General features: G+C 61.9%; 3 protein-coding genes across 6 annotated transcripts; 1 reads left to right on the plus strand and 2 right to left on the minus strand.

Moving 5' to 3' along the window:
• The first annotated feature begins 569 nt into the window (after positions 1-569).
• On the plus strand, positions 570-6222 carry NDUFV1 (NADH:ubiquinone oxidoreductase core subunit V1). Its single transcript, XM_065937900.1, has 10 exons — positions 570-752; positions 1826-1908; positions 1982-2152; positions 2875-3058; positions 3789-3978; positions 4720-4932; positions 5054-5220; positions 5519-5600; positions 5826-5971; positions 6077-6222. Exons 1-10 carry the CDS (start codon positions 681-683, stop codon positions 6161-6163), a joined length of 1395 nt encoding a protein of 464 aa, XP_065793972.1. The 5' UTR covers positions 570-680; the 3' UTR covers positions 6164-6222.
• Positions 6223-6773: 551 nt separating this feature from the next.
• On the minus strand, positions 6774-13745 carry LOC136169805 (double C2-like domain-containing protein gamma). Of its 4 annotated transcripts, none has more exons than XM_065937902.1 (11): positions 13626-13745; positions 10047-10403; positions 9812-9891; positions 9662-9733; positions 9367-9476; positions 9143-9278; positions 9011-9061; positions 7571-7728; positions 7386-7467; positions 7165-7261; positions 6774-7086 (listed from the first exon to the last, which is right to left on the minus strand). In XM_065937902.1, exons 2-11 carry the CDS (start codon positions 10267-10269, stop codon positions 6956-6958), a joined length of 1140 nt encoding a protein of 379 aa, XP_065793974.1. In that variant the 5' UTR covers positions 10270-10403; positions 13626-13745; the 3' UTR covers positions 6774-6955. The 4 variants fall into 4 exon arrangements, with proteins under 4 accessions (XP_065793974.1, XP_065793973.1, XP_065793975.1 ...); XM_065937901.1 differs by lacking the exon at positions 13626-13745 and adding an exon at positions 10491-11104; XM_065937903.1 differs by lacking the exon at positions 13626-13745 and having other exon boundaries at positions 7571-7725; positions 10047-11104.
• Positions 13746-13795: 50 nt separating this feature from the next.
• NUDT8 (nudix hydrolase 8) lies at positions 13796-16323 on the minus strand. Its single transcript, XM_065937906.1, has 4 exons — positions 16039-16323; positions 14811-14943; positions 14204-14281; positions 13796-14104 (listed from the first exon to the last, which is right to left on the minus strand). The coding sequence occupies exons 1-4, from the start codon at positions 16230-16232 to the stop codon at positions 13877-13879; spliced, it is 633 nt and encodes a 210-aa protein (XP_065793978.1). The 5' UTR covers positions 16233-16323; the 3' UTR covers positions 13796-13876.
• Between the last annotated feature and the right edge of the window lie 428 nt (positions 16324-16751).

Consider the following 16751-nt stretch of genomic DNA (forward strand, 5'->3'; position numbering starts at 1 on the left):
ACCACGCCAGGATCTCGAACAGCAGCGCCCAATGCCAAACCCTCCTGACCCGCGCGCGGGAGGGATGGAGGACAGTGCAGCAGCAGCGGGGAGTGGATGGGCCGCCCGATGACCATCTCCACCCTCTTGGCCTCAACCCAACCTAGGACTCTAGACACCCCTCCTCTGGGAGATTCTGCCCCAGACCCCCTGCCTGCCCCGCCTCCCTGCTTGCCAGAGCCCAGGGGTGCCCGCGGTGGGTGGGGGGAAATTCACAGTCTGGGAGGGCTGGGACAGGGCCAGAGCAGTACAAGGCAGGCAGGAGGGTCCCGCTGAACAGTAGGCTGAAAGGCTGAGAGTCCGGAGGCAAATGCGAAAGAGCAGAGCCGGCGAGCAAGACAGTAAATAAATGCCAGCCCAGCGGCAGGAGAAAGACAGTCGGGAGGCCCAAGGGACTACATCTACCAGCAGCCTCAGCGCCAGACAGGGCACTTCCGGCCTCTCCGCGCTCCCTCGAGGAGGCGGGGCCAAGGGCGGGGCGGGAGCGGCGCGGGGAAGTTGGGGCGCGCCCCGGCGTCAGGGCGCGTGTGACGTTCTTCCTGTGCGCCGCCTAGCGTCTCGGTCGTGCCGGGTCCTGAGCCTCAGAGCCGTGAAGGTGACAGCGGGAGGTTACCGGCTTGCCTCTCCCACCCCGCCCCGCGATGCTGGCGGCACGGCGGCTGCTCGGCGGGTCGCTCCCCGCGCGGGTGTCTGTGCGATTCAGCGGCGACACGGTGAGGCCCGACCTGAGGGGCGCTCGCGGGCCGGGTCTCGCTGTCGCGTCTGCGCGCGCCATCCCTGGGGCCGGAGTGCCTTTTGGAGAAGCCTCTCATCTCCCCCGTCTGACAAGAAGGTTGCAGATGTAGAAGGGGACGGGTCCCAAACGGGAGGCTGACGCTCCCCTGCCCCTAGCCCTCCGGCTCTTTGGCTGCCCCTCATTTAACAGCTGCGTGACCTAATGGAAAATTTTGCAGCTGGCAAAGCGTCCTTGTCTCATTCCTTCCTCGCTACAACCTTATAGCGCGTGAACGGATCATTGCCCCATTTTACAGATGCAGAAACAGCTTTGGAGAGGGCCGTGTGCCTCCTCATTTCTCGTTCAACGTTCTGCTCCCTGTGTTGGCTTTTAAGGGGTTGGGTGTCTGGAAGCCAGGTCCCCTTAGCCCTCAGCTGGGGTTCTCTCTGTCTCGTAGGATTCCAGAGCCATCTCTCCTCAACAGTTTTATCCCGAGCGGATCTCCCGCCACCATCTTGTGTCCCAACCCCAGTGAAGCATTCCTCTTCCTTCAGAAGACACATTTTGTCTCCAGCAGAGTTTAGTCATATAAGCAAGACTTTGGCCAAATCAAGTTTTGATCAGCAGAGCCAGACGAGTAAATAAATGGACATGACATCACCCTGGGCTCAGGGCAGTAGTCTGTGCTGTGGATCCTGTGTGGGCTTTGGCCACAGGCAGACCTGTGCTTAGATTCCACCTGCTCCTTCAGGCTGTGTGCCTTTTGTAAGCTCATTTTGCTCTGAGTCTTGTTTCCTCTTCTGTGAAATGGAGGAAATCATTCCTATCTCAGGGTTATGAGCATGAAATTACATCTTGCATATAAAAAGCTTAGTCTTGTACCTGCTAACAGAAAGTGCTTACTAAGTGGTGATGGTAGTTATGACACTACAAAGGGTTCTGAAGCTTTGGCCCCTGCCGTCCTCCCAGTCCAACCCTCCTTAATTAGGGGACCCAAAAATCTGTAGCTCCTGGCCTGGCCCCTCATAATATCAGAGCTCTGCTGGGCATACTGACTCTCTGTGTCCCCAGACAGCACCCAAGAAAACCTCATTTGGCTCACTGAAGGATGAAGACCGGATCTTCACCAACCTGTATGGACGCCATGACTGGAGGTGAGATGGTGCCCTTAGGCTGGTGGATCCCCAGGCAAGGCCTCCTCCTCACTGCCTTCTCCACCCTATCCAGGCTTAAAGGTGCCCAGAGTCGAGGTGACTGGTACAAGACGAAGGAGATTCTGCTGAAGGGGCCTGACTGGATCCTTGGTGAGGTCAAGACATCGGGCTTGCGGGGCCGTGGAGGTGCTGGCTTCCCCACTGGCCTTAAATGGAGCTTCATGAATAAGCCCTCAGATGGCAGGTGTGTATAGGCAGGCAAAAATGGGGTTACACCTCGGGGCAGCTGGAACTTACCTGGGTCTTGGGGCTGTTTCCTTGGAAACCAAGAGTGAATGAAGTGGGAAGCGCTCCAGTAGCAGGGACTCGGTTCTCTGGTCTTCCTCAGGGGAGTCTTGAGGGGCAGCAGAGTCTACACAAGATTTTGACTCCAACAGACTTAATTGATCAATTCCTGGATCTGCCGTTTAATCATATAGCTTTAGGCAATCTCCGGACCTTTCTGAACCTAAGTATTCTGTTCTGTAAATGTATATTGTGTTGTTCAGGGATTAAAGAAATACTGTGCCTACAGCTTTTGGCCTGCACTTTGGTTTGCATGTAGAAAGTAAATGATAAATGTCGGCTCTGCCTCCTTTTGGCTCCGGAGATATGATGGAGGTTCACAGAGTGCTCATTGTGACCAAAAGCAGATTTGGGCTCTTGAGAAAGCACTGGGAGAGGCATTTGGGCTGAATAGAACCAAGACCTTGCCTGTGGTCATAGTTGCCCCAGTGTGGACTAGGCAGTGAGCTCCCCCGTTGTTGGTGGTGAGCAAGCAGAGCCCTGGGAAATTGTTGGGAGGACAGAGAAGGATTGGCTGTCAGATAAGACCTGTTTGAGGTTTCCTGGTGGAGTGGGATGGCATACGGTTGAAGGCCTGACCCTGGCGGCCCTGTAGCCCGACTGACCTGCTGGCCCCCGCAGGCCCAAGTATCTGGTGGTGAATGCGGATGAGGGAGAGCCAGGCACCTGCAAGGACCGAGAGATCATCCGCCACGACCCCCACAAACTGGTAGAAGGCTGCCTAGTGGGGGGCCGAGCCATGGGCGCTCGCGCTGCCTACATCTACATCCGCGGGGAGTTCTACAACGAGGCCTCCAATCTGCAGGTGGGCAGGGGGAGGGGAGGTACTGAGTGGGCACTCACACGCACCAAGCCAGGCAGAGTTCGTCGTAGGATCTCGAGCTGGCCTGTGTCCTGAGTGGGACGTGCACCCCAGAGCCTCCGTCTCGCTCTGCGTCCCAGAGCCTCAGCCTGGGAGGTCTTCCAGGGCTTCAGGGCTCCTGGGGCGGGGGTAGGCTGGAGAGCTCACACATGGGCATTTTTCCTGAAGGGTCAAGGGGTCATGTCAGTAATTCTCAGCCCAGTGACGCCTGTAGTAACTGGCCTAGGGCCAAAGCCTCACCTTTCTATGTGGTTCATAACCTGGCACATGGTGGCATTCTGTGTGTTATTACATGTGTAAAAAGCAGCCTCCAGGGTCTTTTCCTCTACTCAGAAGCAGTACTCGTTGTAAAGACAGGAATCCACACCCTGTCAGAGAAAAATCTCCCATAGACTGACCAACTGACTAGAGAAACTACTTGCTGAAATTTTCATTATTTCCTTAAAGTCTTTATAAAAAATACATATAGTTGGAGAATTTGTTAAATGTTACTACATGAGTAGTACACACATTGTAAAAATCCCCACCCTTCTCCCAAAACGTCCTCTGCTTACGTCCAGAGGGAGCTTTGGCCCTGGACTGTAGTGAAGGGCTCACTGGCCTGTACCCCGCCCTCCCACACGCAGTGTTCCTGGGCTCGTGGGGACCATGTCTGTACACCCCTGTCCCGCAGGTAGCCATCCGAGAGGCCTACGAGGCTGGTCTGATTGGCAAGAACGCCTGTGGCTCCGGCTACGATTTCGACGTGTTTGTGGTGCGTGGGGCTGGGGCCTACATCTGCGGGGAGGAGACCGCGCTCATCGAGTCCATCGAGGGCAAACAGGGCAAGCCCCGCCTGAAGCCGCCCTTCCCTGCAGACGTGGGTACGACCTGGCGCCTGGCCTCATCCCGGGCCTTGTCCTGTGGAGTCCGGGATCTGGCTTCAGGTCGCCACTGTCATCTTGGGGCATTTCTGAGTCCCTTCGCTGGGGGCCTGACAACGCGAGTAGGTGGGAACAACACAGAGCCTGCACCAGTGCGCCCTGGAGCCTCTCCTCCTGCCCCAGTGCACAGGCCACATGCCCGGGTGCTCGCCAGCCCCCCCGGAACTTGGGGCAGGGTGGTGGGAGCGCAGTACAGCTGGAATCTGGGGCTCCCGGGGGACGAGAGTGACACGGGTGGAAGCAGGGCTCTGCCACAGAAGCAGACCCTGGACAGATGCCGCCTCCAGGAGACCCACCCCAACTGTCCTCAGCCTCCAGCAGCCACTGGTTTGTCTCCTTTTTAAAAACATACATATTTATTTTGTTTTTGGCTGTGCCGGGTCTTCGTTGCTGCGCAGGCTTTGCTCTCCTTGTGGCAAACAGGGCCACTCTCTAGTTCTGGTGCACGGGCTTTTCATTGTGATGGCCTCTCTCGCTGCGATCACAAGCTCTAGGGCGCGTGGGCTTCGGTGGTGCAGCGCCCGGGCCCTGGGGGACAGGCTCAGTAGCTGTGGCACTCAGGCTTAGTTGCCCCTCGGCACGTGGGATTGGACCCATGTCTCCTGTGTTGGCAGGTGGATTCTTCGCTACCTAGCCACCAGGGGCGCGCCATCCACCAGGTCTTCATCCTCCCCCCCACAGGAGTGTTTGGCTGCCCTACAACCGTGGCCAATGTGGAGACAGTGGCCGTGTCCCCTACCATCTGCCGCCGTGGGGGTGCGTGGTTTGCCAGCTTCGGCCGAGAGCGCAACTCAGGCACCAAATTGTTCAACATCTCCGGCCACGTCAACAACCCCTGCACGGTGGAGGAGGAGATGTCTGTACCACTGAAGGAACTGATTGAAAAGCACGCTGGTGAGGCCTGGGGCCAGCCAGCGGGGCGGGCGGGCCTCTGGGGCCTGGGCCGGGGCAGGGGCTGACTGTGCTGGCCCCCGCCCTGACTGTCCGTCCTCTCGGGGACTGCCTGGGGCCCCAGGGGGGGTCACGGGCGGCTGGGACAACCTCCTCGCTGTGATTCCTGGCGGCTCGTCCACTCCGCTGATCCCCAAGTCCGTGTGTGAGACGGTGCTGATGGACTTCGACGCGCTGATCCAGGCGCAGACGGGCCTGGGCACGGCTGCCGTGATCGTCATGGACCGCTCGGTAAGGAGGGGCCGCCACGCTCCCCACCCAGTCCCTGCCTTAGGCCAGGCTGGTTAGTAACCCGGCCTGGGCTTCTCAGAGGCACCTGCTGGTTCTTGGGTCCTGATTCCTGTCACCCGAGACACAGGGAGGTGGGAGAGGCCGGGGGCAAGGCTTCTCTGGGAGGAAACGCCCATGGAGCCCGGCAGCGCAGGATGCCTAGGGTGGGTGGAGGAGGCCAGAGCGCTGCTGGAATCGGGCGGGCGTGCCGCCAGGGGCTGAGGCTCGGGCACCTCCTCACTGCCCCTCGTCTCTGCAGACGGACATTGTGAAAGCCATCGCCCGCCTCATCGAGTTCTACAAGCATGAGAGCTGTGGCCAGTGCACCCCGTGCCGCGAGGGTAGGCGCGCCGGGCAGGCTGGGGTTTCTCTGTGGCTCATGCCGGGCCTGGGTGGGGCACGGGGCACAGGTGGCATGGGCTCTGGACCCTGACTACACCGCTGCGGCCGCCCAGCCTGCTGTGGCCTCTCTCAGCCACCCGCCCCCTGACCCGCACCCCTCGAGTTCCATCCCCCGCACCCTGGCCTGGGGGGTCAGCAGGCCGTCTCTTGCTGCCCCGGCGCAGGTGTGGACTGGATGAACAAGGTGATGGCCCGCTTTGTGAGGGGGGACGCCCGGCCGGCGGAGATTGACTCCCTGTGGGAGATCAGCAAGCAGATCGAGGGCCACACCATCTGCGCCCTGGGCGACGGGGCCGCCTGGCCGGTGCAGGTACTGCTGCCCCGAGAGGGCGCGGGGGCCGAGTGCCGGGGCACAGGGGGCGGGGCTTTCAGACCCTGCCTCACACCACGCTCCCTGCACCCCCTCCCGCCCCAGGGCCTGATCCGACACTTCCGCCCAGAACTCGAGGAGCGGATGCAGCAGTTTGCCCAGCAGCACCAGGCCAGGCAGGCCGCTTTCTGAGCCCACGGGACTGGTGTCCGTCTGTCTGGATGGCTGGACAATAAAGCTAGTGACACTCACTCTCGCACTGCTTCTTCTCTGTGGCCTTGCCTGCCTCCACGCTGCTGCTGCAGCCCATGGTTCACAGAGGCGGGGGCACTTTGGAGGGATAGGTCAGGACAAGGTCATGTTGAGATTCGGCACCTTGACGCCCTGTGTGTCGACCTGTCACAGACCGCGTGCGTGCTCAGTCATGTTCGACTCTTCGGGACCCTTTGGCTGAAGCCCGCCAGACTCCTCTGTCCAGGGGATTTCCCAGGCGAGAATACTGGAGTGGGTTGCCATTTCCTTCTCCAGGGGATCTTCCCAACCCAGGGATTGAATCCTTGTCTCCTGCACTGCAGGCGGATTCTTTACGCGCTGAGCCACTAAGGGAAGCCCCTGTCATAGACCACCCTGAGCGTTTATCCCTCGGTGCAGGGGTCAAGAGTGGGGAGGGGAAAACTGGCCTGGGGTCCAGACCTGGGCCTGGCTCTGTGCAGGCCTCTAGACAGCGGGAGCGAGGAGAGCAAGGCCCATTCTGCCCTGTGAGGTGATGGCAGGGAAAAAATGGACTGTCCGGTCTGGTTGGGAGGAGAGGTTTATTCTTGCTTCATGATTTGACAGTGGGGTGAATTCGAACAGGGAAGGAAGGAAGCAACTGACCAGGGGCTGGACGGCAGGGGTGAAGCAGCCCAGGGCCTTCCAGCTCCGCAGAGAGGCTGTGGGGCAGCCCAGGGAAGCGGCAGTGAGCAGGCCAGGCCGGGGGCCCCGCTAGTCGCTGAGCTGGAGGGGCGTGCCGTCCAGCGGGTGCCACAGCTCCAGCCTGCGGTCACTGCGGCCCAGGCATTCGCGCCAGTGTTGCTGGCGCTCCCCGCCGGCCCGGCTGCTCAGCTGCACCCCGCCTGGGTTGGGGGACAGGTCAGGAGCCATGTGGGAGCCCCCCCCGCCCCCCGACTCAGCTCCCCCGCATTCCCACTCACCGATGAAGTCATCAGCTGTGCCCAGGTCATAATCCCATACAGACACCAGCAGCGTCTTCTGGGCCAGCTCCTCCCGCGGGCCTGCGTAGAAGAACTCCTGCAGCGGACGTGGTGAAGGGAGGCGGCCTCAGTCCTCAGCGAGTGGCCCGGGGCGGCTGGGGCCTGAGACGGGACGCCGACCCCTCCCCAGCAGCCGGGGCTGCCTTCTCAGGCGGGCCTACCTCGTTGAACTCGGGGTTCAGGGTCTTCTTCCGAACGCTGGTCTTGTATTTCGATTTCTTCCCTGCATTGGGATGCAGGCAACTGGGAGGGATGAGGTTGGTTTCAGTGTGGCCCCAGAGAGGCAAGCTGCGGAGGGGCTCGGCGGAACCCCCACCGCCCACCTGGCCGCCCGCTTCACACTCACAGGCGTACGAAGGGGTCCGAGTAGCCGTTGGCGTCCATGGGGGCGAGGTGTGCGCAGCGCAGCACGCCCACCAGCAGGCCGCCCCGCTGAGAGCTGTAGCACAGTGACAGCAGGACGCGCCCGCGCTCATCCCAGGCCGCCTCCGCCTCCACCTCCTGCTGCAGGGGTCTGCGGTCAGCCCCGCGTGGCCCAGCATCCGGCAGGGGCAGGCTGGCTCAGCCCACGTGGCCCACCACCCAGCCGCCCACCAGTACTGGCCCGGACAGGAGAACTCAAACTGGCCGCTAAGAAATTAGGGGCCGATGTTCGATTGTGTGGTTCAGTTTCCCGATACTGTCACTGACTTAGTGCCCTGGAATGAGACTTCCAGGTCAGCTCTACCCTCCAGGGCCTGAGAAGGGGAGGGGCCTTGTCCGGGTCACCTGACCGACCATTTGCAGCAGTGTTTGTCAAGGAGGGGGAGGGAACTGATGTCTCTGAGGGTCACAAACGCATAGGAGATTCCTAGGTGGCCTTCCATTAGGGGCCCGTCTCTTCCCTCTTGGGGAAGCCTGGAAGCAGCTCCCAGAGGCTCACCCCTCCTCAAAGCACACACAGGCCACGTCAGCTGCAAGACCCCAACCCCCTCACACCCCACAGCCCAGGGGCCAGATCCTGAATGCCCTTTACCCCTCAGCCCCTGATGCTTCCAGAAGGACTCAGGATACCCCGGAAAGAATGTGCTTCTCCCACACCTCACATGGGATTTGAGTTGCAGAAAGCCCAACCGCCTTGCTTGCATTCAGCTCTCAGTAAGGGGGTGCTCCGTGAGTGCCGGCCAGGTGCCGGGGGGCTGCTGTGGGGGGCCTGGGGACACAAGCCCTGGGGAGGGCTTGTGGTAGGGCCGCTCCCTGGGGAGGGCTCCCCAGCCTGGACTTGACTGACGGTCACAGGCTCCACCAGGGGGCAGGGCAGCAAGGCCTGGCCCTTAGGTCCAGGGGAGCTGGGTAGAAGGAGGGCCCTGACCCAGCTCTGCGGGGCCCTGGGGCCCTGGGGTGCAGGCGCCCTGGCCAGGCCTCTGGTTTCATCCTGCAAATCCTCGCGGTCACCTTCACCTCTCCTGACAAGGGCCGGTCCAGAGCACCCAGCCCAGGAGCGGTACCCACGCTGCCCCCGGGCCAGGCCTAGTGGCCGTGGGCCCACCACTGCCGTCCTCCCCTGAACTCTGACCTGTCCCGCCCGCGCGCGTCACTGACCAACCGCCCAGCTCCAGCCTCTGTCTCAAGCTGGCCTGTGTCTCTGCCCCCCGGGGCCTTGTGCCCCACACACAGTGGGGCCTGGCTGTCCCTGAGACTACGAGTGTTCACGGGCCCGGAGAGAGAGGGCCTCGGTTTCTCTGCGCTCCCCGGGGCCCGGAGCCCTGCCCAGCACCGCACCCCCAAGGTCCCACGTCCCACCGACCTCATATAGAGACATGCCGCGTGCTGCGTCCAGGCTCTTGGGCCTTTTGGTCTGAAAGAGCAGAGAGCCCGGTCACCTGGGCCAGGCGCCGCCCGGGTCTCCCTCCCTGCTCCCCCCGCCAGCCCCACTCACCAGCCTCCGCCTCTCCAGACACACGTCGAAGCTCCTGGCCCGGTTGGGCACCAGCTTCCTCAGGGGCACCCGCAGCTCCCCCAGGGGAGGCGCCCGCCTGCGTCGCCGCAGCCACGGGTCTTCACACACGCACAGCCTGGGGGCCGCCTGGTCAGCCTGGCCAGGCCAGCCCCCCGCCCCGGCCCCCGCCGCCTCCCCCCTTGTGGCCCAGACCCCATCCTCACCGCAGGGTCTTGCGCCGGGCGTCCTGGAGGGTGAACCCATGATAGGTGAGCGTCTCCTCCCAGACAGGCCCCCGTGAGCCCCGAACCGTGCGCGTCCGCAGCTGGCTGGCCTGAGGGCCAAGCAGGGAGGCTCAGAGCCCTCCTCGGGCCCCGGCGCCCCACCTGGGCGCCAGCAATGGGGGGCCCTCTGCCCGAGGGGGAGGCCTTGGGGAGGAGGGGCGTGGCAGACCAGGGGGCGCTCCAGGCCAGGCTCCTGGCTGAGGGGCAGCAGTGGGGGCCTGCGTCTCGCACTCACCTTGCTGGCCCCGGGCAGCAGGTTGGCTTTGACGAAGGTGTCCACGGAGCCCGAGGCCAGCGGCTTGAGGCCCTGGGAGGGGAGAGTGGCTGTGGAAGAGGCTCGGGGCCCGGGACCGAGCCCCGGGGACCCCGCCTGCCCCCTCCTCACCTTGGCACGGTGGGCCGTGCAGTGCAGGGTGCTGTTGTCCGCGTCTAAAAGGAGCGTGAACTCGAGGGTGCCGAGGGCAGCTAGGGGCAGGTGGCAGGCAGGTCAGCATCTGCGCCAACCCCCGCCGGGCACCATGCCTCCTGGCCCTCCCTGATCAGAAGCCTGGCCTGCCCCAGACCCCTCCCTGGATGGGCAGAGCCCAGAGTGTCCCCCCTGTCCCCCTGTCCCCACTCACTGCTGTCGTCTGAGTCTCCCTCTGGCTCTGGGTCCGGCTGGGGCTGGGGTGCAGAGCGGACGGGGGTCTCTGGGGGGCGTGGGTCTGGGGGGCGCAGGGCGGGCTCAGCAGTGGGGTAGAAGTGTGGGAAGTAGTTTGAGATGAGGCGGATGGGCCGGATGGGGCCCGGGCTCACGTCGATAGCCATGTGCTCCTGCATGCTCACCCGCCCCCGGCCCGCCATGGGGGCGCCGACGTGGGCGGGGACTCAGAGGAGCCCCCGAGGACTGCAGATGGGGGCACGGCACTGAGCCAGCCAGTCAGGGAGAACGGGCATCACTGAGGGCGTCGTGGGGGGTCCTGGGTGGCAGCCGGGACCTGAGGACAGAGCACAAGGTCAAGGCTGGCGAGGTGGGGGCCTCCAGCCCGGGGGTGGGCACCTCGTGTGCCGGCGGGGCCACTTACCGCTCGGAGAGCCCCTGCACCTGCCTTGGGTGGCTGCTGGGCGCCTGACTGAGGTGACCCGTGAGAGCCAGCGGGTGGCCGTGGGGGAGGCGGAAGGGGCGGGACCCAGGGCCCCCCCAGCGCCCAGGAACCCGCAGCTCCCTGCCTGCACCCCAAGTGTCCCTCCCCTCACCCCCAGTTCACACTCTGTCGGAGAGTTATTTTTACCACCATCATGTGGCCCTGCTCCCAGGTGAGGAGGCTGGAGGGCCAGAGGTGACACAAGAGGTGTGAGGGGCAACAGGAGGCAGGGTGGGGGGGAAAGGAGGGGTGAGAGAGAGGGGGCTGGGGGGAGCGGGTGGGGAGTCACGCAGTGGGGGAGAGGGGGGAGTGGGGAGGCGAGATGGGAAGGCTCCATGGAGACAGGAGGGGGAAGGCAACCTGATCCTCTTGCCGCTCAAGCCTTTAAAACATCAACCAATCGCTTCGGCTCCTCTCCCCCTTCTCCCAGCTTGGAATAAAATCCTAACCCACCACTGAGGCTTGGCCCCTCCCTACGGCCCCTCGCCCCCGTGTCCACACGGCTCCTCCGGGTTTCCTTGAACACCCCAAGCTCTGTGCATGTGTTGCTCCTTCTGACTGTTGTTCTGTCGCTCAGTCGTGTCTGACTCTTTGGGACCCCATGCACTGCAGCACGCCAGGCTTCCCTGTCCTTCACCATCTCCGGAGAGTGCTCCAATTCAGGTCCATTGAGTCAATGAAGCTCCTGATAGGGATAGACTAAGGATAGTTATACAAGTAGTTGCAGAAGTCCCAGTAGGGGACTAGAGACACAGGGAAACCTAGGGAAGTCTGGGGGACCACTGCAAGTTACTGATCACCCAAGAAAGCTATCAGAACATCATGGAATGAAGCCAGCTTGCTTAACTATAAAACCACAAATGTAGGCATGAGATATGCCCCAGGTCATTAAATGAAAGAAAAAAATTATTCTGCTGATTTAAGTAAGTGCTGAGACAGTCCTAGTTTGACCTTCTAGGGTCACTCTCCTGTCCAATGTGAAGGAGGAGCTCGTGAAGAAAAGTGAAAATTTTTCAGTCGCGTCCAACTCTTTGCGACCCCATGGACTGTAGAGTCCATGGAATTTTCCATGACAGAATACTGGCGTGGGTAGCCCATCCCTTCTCCAGAGGATCTTCCCAAACCAGGAATCAAACAGAGGTCTCCTGCGTTGCAGGTGCATTCTTTAATAGCTGAGCCACAGGGAAGCCCCCTAGTGATGAAAGCCTGGGGTCTGTAGAATGAGGAGGTGGTCTTTCCCCTCTCCCGAACTCTCCTTCGATTATAAAAATGTAACCCACTTAATCCTTGGGCAGAGCCTCCTCTCTCACAAGCGTCCTATATTAATAATACTTCTTGCCTAGCACTTTGCCTCTCGCTGAATTCCTTCTGTGCTGAAACACGAGACCTTGAGCCTCAGTAAGCTGAGACACCAGGTGAGTGACTCGTTATAAGACTGTGGGCTCAAGTCCCAATCTGGGTTGCACTTTTGCCCCAATTCCCTCCCTTGCCCTTTGACCTGGCCTGCTCCTGTCCATCTGTGGTCTCAAGGTCACTCTCTGCAGGGGAATGTGGCTGCCTTTTGCCTGCTCACCTTCCCTTTCTCTTTCCAGGGGTCCTTTGGGGGGGCCACCCCTTCCCTACTCTCATTCTAGGAAGTTCACCCTGTTCCCCAGGCCTGTGCCCCAGACCTGGCTGATCAATGAATTCCAAGTCCAGCAGCCAAGAGACAGGCTCAGGGAAGGTTGTGTGATCCAAAGTCAGCCAAGAAAGTGTAACTCTGGGATAGACTGGCCCAGAAAGAGAAGCTGTTTTCTGTTGATGGGATGCTGGTACTGTTCCGTCCTACAGCTGTTGTCTTCTCCTCACCTCTCGTCTCTGGGGAGTGGAGAATATTCCTGAGAGTGAGGCTGATATGGTGGAAAGCACAGAAAGAAGAGCACCCTGGAGCTCCTGGATCTAGCTATGCCTGAAGCCAGTCTATCTGTGGAGTTTGTAATCACCATTCCTCCAGATGGTGGCCGCAGCCATGAAATTAAAAGACGTTTGCTCCTCGGAAGAAAAGTTATGACCAACCTAGACAGCATATTAAAAAGCAGAGACATTACTTTGCCAACAAAGGTCCGTCTAGTCAAGGCTACGGTTTTTCCAGTGGTCATGTATGGATGTGAGAGTTGGACTGTGAAGAAAGCTGAGCGCCAAAGAATTGATGATTTTGAACTGTGGTGTTGGAGAAGACTCCTGAGAGTCCCTTGGACTGCAAGGAGATCCAACCAGTCCATCTTAAAGGAAATCAGTCCTGAATATTCATCAGAAGGACTGATGCTGAAGCTGAAACTCCAGTACTTTGGCCACCTGATGTGAAGAACTGACTCATTGGAAAAGACCCTGATGTGAGAAAGACTGAAGGTGGGAGGAGAAGGGGATGACAGAGGATGAGATGGTTGGATGACATCACTGATTCAATGGACATGAGTTTGAGTAAACTCTGGGAGTTGGTGATGGACCGGGAGGTCTGGTGTGCTGCAGTCCATGGGGTTGCAAAGAGTCGGACACAGTTGAGCGACTGAACTGAACTGAAATCCTCCTTTGGCAAAGTCAGCCACTGGGTGGCGTTTTCTATCACTTGTCCTACCTAATACTACCCAGTCCACCAAGTCAAGGTCAGACTGCCCACCTCTTCAACTCACAGAGATTTACAAGATGGATATGTAATTCCATTACACATCTGTAATTAATGTGTAATCACACGATTATCTATGTGACCTGGTCTAAAGTTTCTCTGAGACTGAGCACCCGTAGAGGGCAGGGTAGCATCTGGCTGGTGCAGACGTGGCCCCCGCACAGCACCTGGCACGGGGAGAGCCTGGCACGTCACCAGTTTGCAGTAACATGCAGGGCTCCTCTCTGGATGCCTGCTGCCCAGCACAGGGTGGGCCAGGCTCGGAAGACAGTTCTGCCGTGGCTGTGGTGGCTAGGAGTTTGGGCTCTGGAGTCAGACAGGGCCTGGTTCAAATCCCAAACTGGGGTGACCCTGGGCAAGGTGTCTGCCCTCCCTGATCCCGTCTCACTACCCAGGGACAGCAGTGGTCTCACCTCACAGGGCCGTGGTGAGGGTGAAATGAGAGAAAAGACTCCAGACACACAGTATGCGCACATAGCAAGTGACAGCGTGATTATCCCAAGGTGCCCCAGCCAGCAGCCCAGCTGTCCCATGGAGTCTGCCCAAGGTCAGGGCTCCAGTGCAGAAGATGCAGTTGCCAGAGTGTTGGGAAAGACTCTTTATTCAGTCCTGGAGAGGAGCCGGCCTGGCAGGGCAAAGGCAGGGCCCGCTCGGGGCCAGGCCTTCAGCCCCGGGGCAGCTCCGGGCCGGCCAGGCGGGGCTGGTAGACACCAGGGGCCAGCAGCTTCAGGGTGAACTCGGTGATGACGGCTGTGAGCCCCCAGACCCGGTGCGGCCCGTGCAGGAAGACGGGCAGCGTGTATTGGAAGTGGCCACCGCGGCAGAAGTGGGTGTAACCTTGGTTCTGCTCCTGCAGCAGATGGGCCAGGGGCAGGGCGAACACTTCATCCACCTGTGGGCAGAGGGTAGCGAGAGGGCAGACAGAGAGCTGGCCACTGCAGCCTCCTCCATTGGGACAACCCGCCTCCCCACCCCGGATGCCCCCACTCACCTCCTCGGGGTTGGGCCTGAGGCTCTGGGGATCCAGTGGGCCCACGCCGGCCAGCACTGGCACCACTGTGGCCTTTTCCTGCGGCAGGAGGGGGGCAGGCCGTCAGGGCAAGAAGGGCCTTGGCGGGGCTTTGGGCCAGGGGAGCCTGGGGGGAGGCCTCTGGGGCCTACAGTCATGCAGGCCAGGTCCACCCAGCCCTGCTCCTGGACTTGCTCCAGCCATGCTGACTGGCTCACGCCCCCTCAACACACTAGACCCACCCAGGCCTCTGGGCCGTTGCTCTCCCTTACTTTTAGCACCCTCAGATCTCCCCTGCCTAGCCTGCGACACCCTCCCCAACCTCCGTCCACCAAGCCGAGCGGAGCTACCTCCATCCCAGGACAGCCTCAGGATCCCCCGTGAAAGGGGAATCAAATACCCCTGGCCCCTTCCCGACGGGTGTGGGAGGCTGGGACATGAGAGCCGGGCAGGTTGTCTGGGACCCCACCGCCCTCGGTGACTGCCACAGCCCCCACAGCCACCGTCCTGGTCCCTGAGCGCCCTGCTCCTAGCCCGGGGCGAGCAGACGGGCCCAGCGGGGTGAGTGCCTGAGGCCTGAAGGGCTTACCCGGTCGTGCACGGGCCGCAGGACTCCCCACACCTGCTCCTCGGGCACAGCCAGGCCCAGCTCCTCCTGCGTCTCCCTCAGGGCCGTGTGCACCACGTCCCGGTCTGCGGGGTCACACTTGCCGCCTGGGAAACTGAACAGGCAGAGGGAGCCTGCTTCTCGGGCCACTGGGCGGGGCCGTGAAGGGCTGGGGTGGCTGGTGCGGCAGGGACTCGCCTGAAACGCCTCTGCCCCTAGCTTGCAGAGAGGGCTGGGCAAACCCCTGGACCTCTGCAGGCTCGGTTTACCTCCATGAACAACAGGGGTAAGGGGGAGAAGCCTTGTGCCTCCCGGGGCCCAGCTATGCTAACTGGACTTATCCTGTGTGGCCCCAGAGGTGCTGACATTGACCCTAGGGTGTTCCCAGTTTCCGCGGGGGAGGGGGGGCGCGGCCTGGGGGAAGCCAGGTAGCCCCACCCTGGGCGCCCCCTTGGTTACCGGGAGGCAATCCTCCCGCAGTCGCCGGGAAGGGGCGAAGTTCTGTCTTTTTAGTGTGTGTGCTTGGTCGCTCAGTCGTGTCCGGCTCTTTGTGACCCCGTGGACTGTATCCCGTCAGACTTCTTTGTGCATGGGGATTCTCCAGGCAAGAAGACTGGAGTGGGTTGCCATGCCCTCCTCCAGGGGAATCTTCCTCACCCTGGAATCGAACCCCAGATCTCCTGCATTGCAGGCGGCTTCTTTACCGTCTGAGCCACCAGGGAAGCCCAAGAATACTGGAGTGGATAGCCTATCCCTTCTCCAGGGGATTTTCCAAACTCAGGAATGGAACTGGGGTCTCCCTCATTGCAGGCGGAGTCTTCACCGTCTGAGCCACCAGGGAAGCCCAGGAATACTGGAGTGGGTAGCCTATCCCTTCTCCAGGGGATCTTCCCGACTCAGGAATCGAACCGAGGTCTCCTGCATTGCAGGCGGAGTCTTTATCAGCTGAGCCACCGAGCCCCCCACCCGTGCTTCGAGCGATCCGCGCGGCGGCGCCGGGGCAGGAGTACCTGCGGCGCCAGGTTCCGGGCGGAGGGATGCGGATTGTTGATTCCCGCCGCAGCCGGCTGGCCGACGGGCTCTACTTAGACCCATTCTGCAGAGGCGGAAACCAAGGCTCGGGGAGGCTAAGTGCTTTGCCCACGACCCGACGGTCTCCGGGGTTTAGCGGCGCCCTTCTAGAAGGGAGAGGAGGTCCCGGCAGGTGTACCTGACGTCACCCTTGTGCCTCCCGGCCAGGCGGCTGGACCGCAGCGTGTAGAGTAGCGCCGGGACGCCGCGCACCGAGCACAGAGGCACGAGGACCGCGGCCGCCGCAGGCCGCGCGCGCAGCCGGGCCGTGGCTCCCGCCAGCAACCGCCGGCAGCGCTGTTCGCCCTCCGCCGACAGGCAGTCGGGCAGCATGTCCGGTCCAGCGCGGCGGGGACACCGAGGGCACCGGGCGGCGCGAGGGAAGAGGCTCGGGAGAGTACACTCGGGGAGGTCTCTCGGGAACCTGGGGGGCGGGCCGTGGGAGGAGTTTGCCCGCCTTGGTGGGGAGCGGTAGGGACACAGGCCACGCCTACGGGGGCGGGGCCCGACTAAGGGGCGGACCCAGGCAGGGGAGGGGCCCCTCTGAGAGTTGTGGGGAAGGGCGGGGCGGGAAGGGGCGGGGCTCGATAGCCCCGGCTTCCGGCAGGGGCGGGCCTGGGCTTCCGGTAGGAGCGGGCCTGGGGCGGGGCGGGCCTGACCTGGGGCGGGGCGGGCCTGACCTGGGGCGGGGCGGGCCTGACCTGGGGCGGGGCGGGAAGGGGCGTGGCTCGATGTCTGGGATTCCGGTAGGGGCGGGCCTGGGGCGGGGCTGGCCCGACGGGCCTGGAGAGTGTCCCCTGCCTAGTGCAACTGGACTCGTGTCTGGCCGGCGACCGGGCTCGGCCGTACTGA

This window comes from Muntiacus reevesi, chromosome 5 (assembly GCF_963930625.1).
Source record: "Muntiacus reevesi chromosome 5, mMunRee1.1, whole genome shotgun sequence".
Taxonomy (NCBI): Eukaryota; Metazoa; Chordata; class Mammalia; order Artiodactyla; family Cervidae; genus Muntiacus; species Muntiacus reevesi.

What these genes read in the sequence shown, in the direction of transcription:
- NDUFV1 (XM_065937900.1), top strand. Translation starts at nt 681, where the DNA reads ATGCTGGCGGCACGGCGGCTGCTCGGCGGGTCGCTCCCCGCGCGGGTG. An exon ending in AATAAGCCCTCAGATGGCAG is followed by an intron (nt 2,153 to 2,874) that starts GTGTGTATAGGC and finishes TGGCCCCCGCAG; the next exon opens with GCCCAAGTATCTGGTGGTGA. An exon ending in GGGCCGCCTGGCCGGTGCAG is followed by an intron (nt 5,972 to 6,076) that starts GTACTGCTGCCC and finishes CTCCCGCCCCAG; the next exon opens with GGCCTGATCCGACACTTCCG.
- LOC136169805 (XM_065937902.1), bottom strand. Translation starts at nt 10,269, where the DNA reads ATGGCGGGCCGGGGGCGGGTGAGCATGCAGGAGCACATGGCTATCGAC. An exon ending in GCCCGGCGCAAGACCCTGCG is followed by an intron (nt 9,279 to 9,366) that starts GTGAGGATGGGG and finishes GGCGGCCCCCAG; the next exon opens with GCTGTGCGTGTGTGAAGACC. An exon ending in CACAGCTGATGACTTCATCG is followed by an intron (nt 7,087 to 7,164) that starts GTGAGTGGGAAT and finishes CCCCCAACCCAG; the next exon opens with GCGGGGTGCAGCTGAGCAGC.
- NUDT8 (XM_065937906.1), bottom strand. Translation starts at nt 16,232, where the DNA reads ATGCTGCCCGACTGCCTGTCGGCGGAGGGCGAACAGCGCTGCCGGCGG. An exon ending in AGGCACAAGGGTGACGTCAG is followed by an intron (nt 14,944 to 16,038) that starts GTACACCTGCCG and finishes CTGCCTGTTCAG; the next exon opens with TTTCCCAGGCGGCAAGTGTG. An exon ending in TGCGGCCCGTGCACGACCGG is followed by an intron (nt 14,282 to 14,810) that starts GTAAGCCCTTCA and finishes CTCCTGCCGCAG; the next exon opens with GAAAAGGCCACAGTGGTGCC.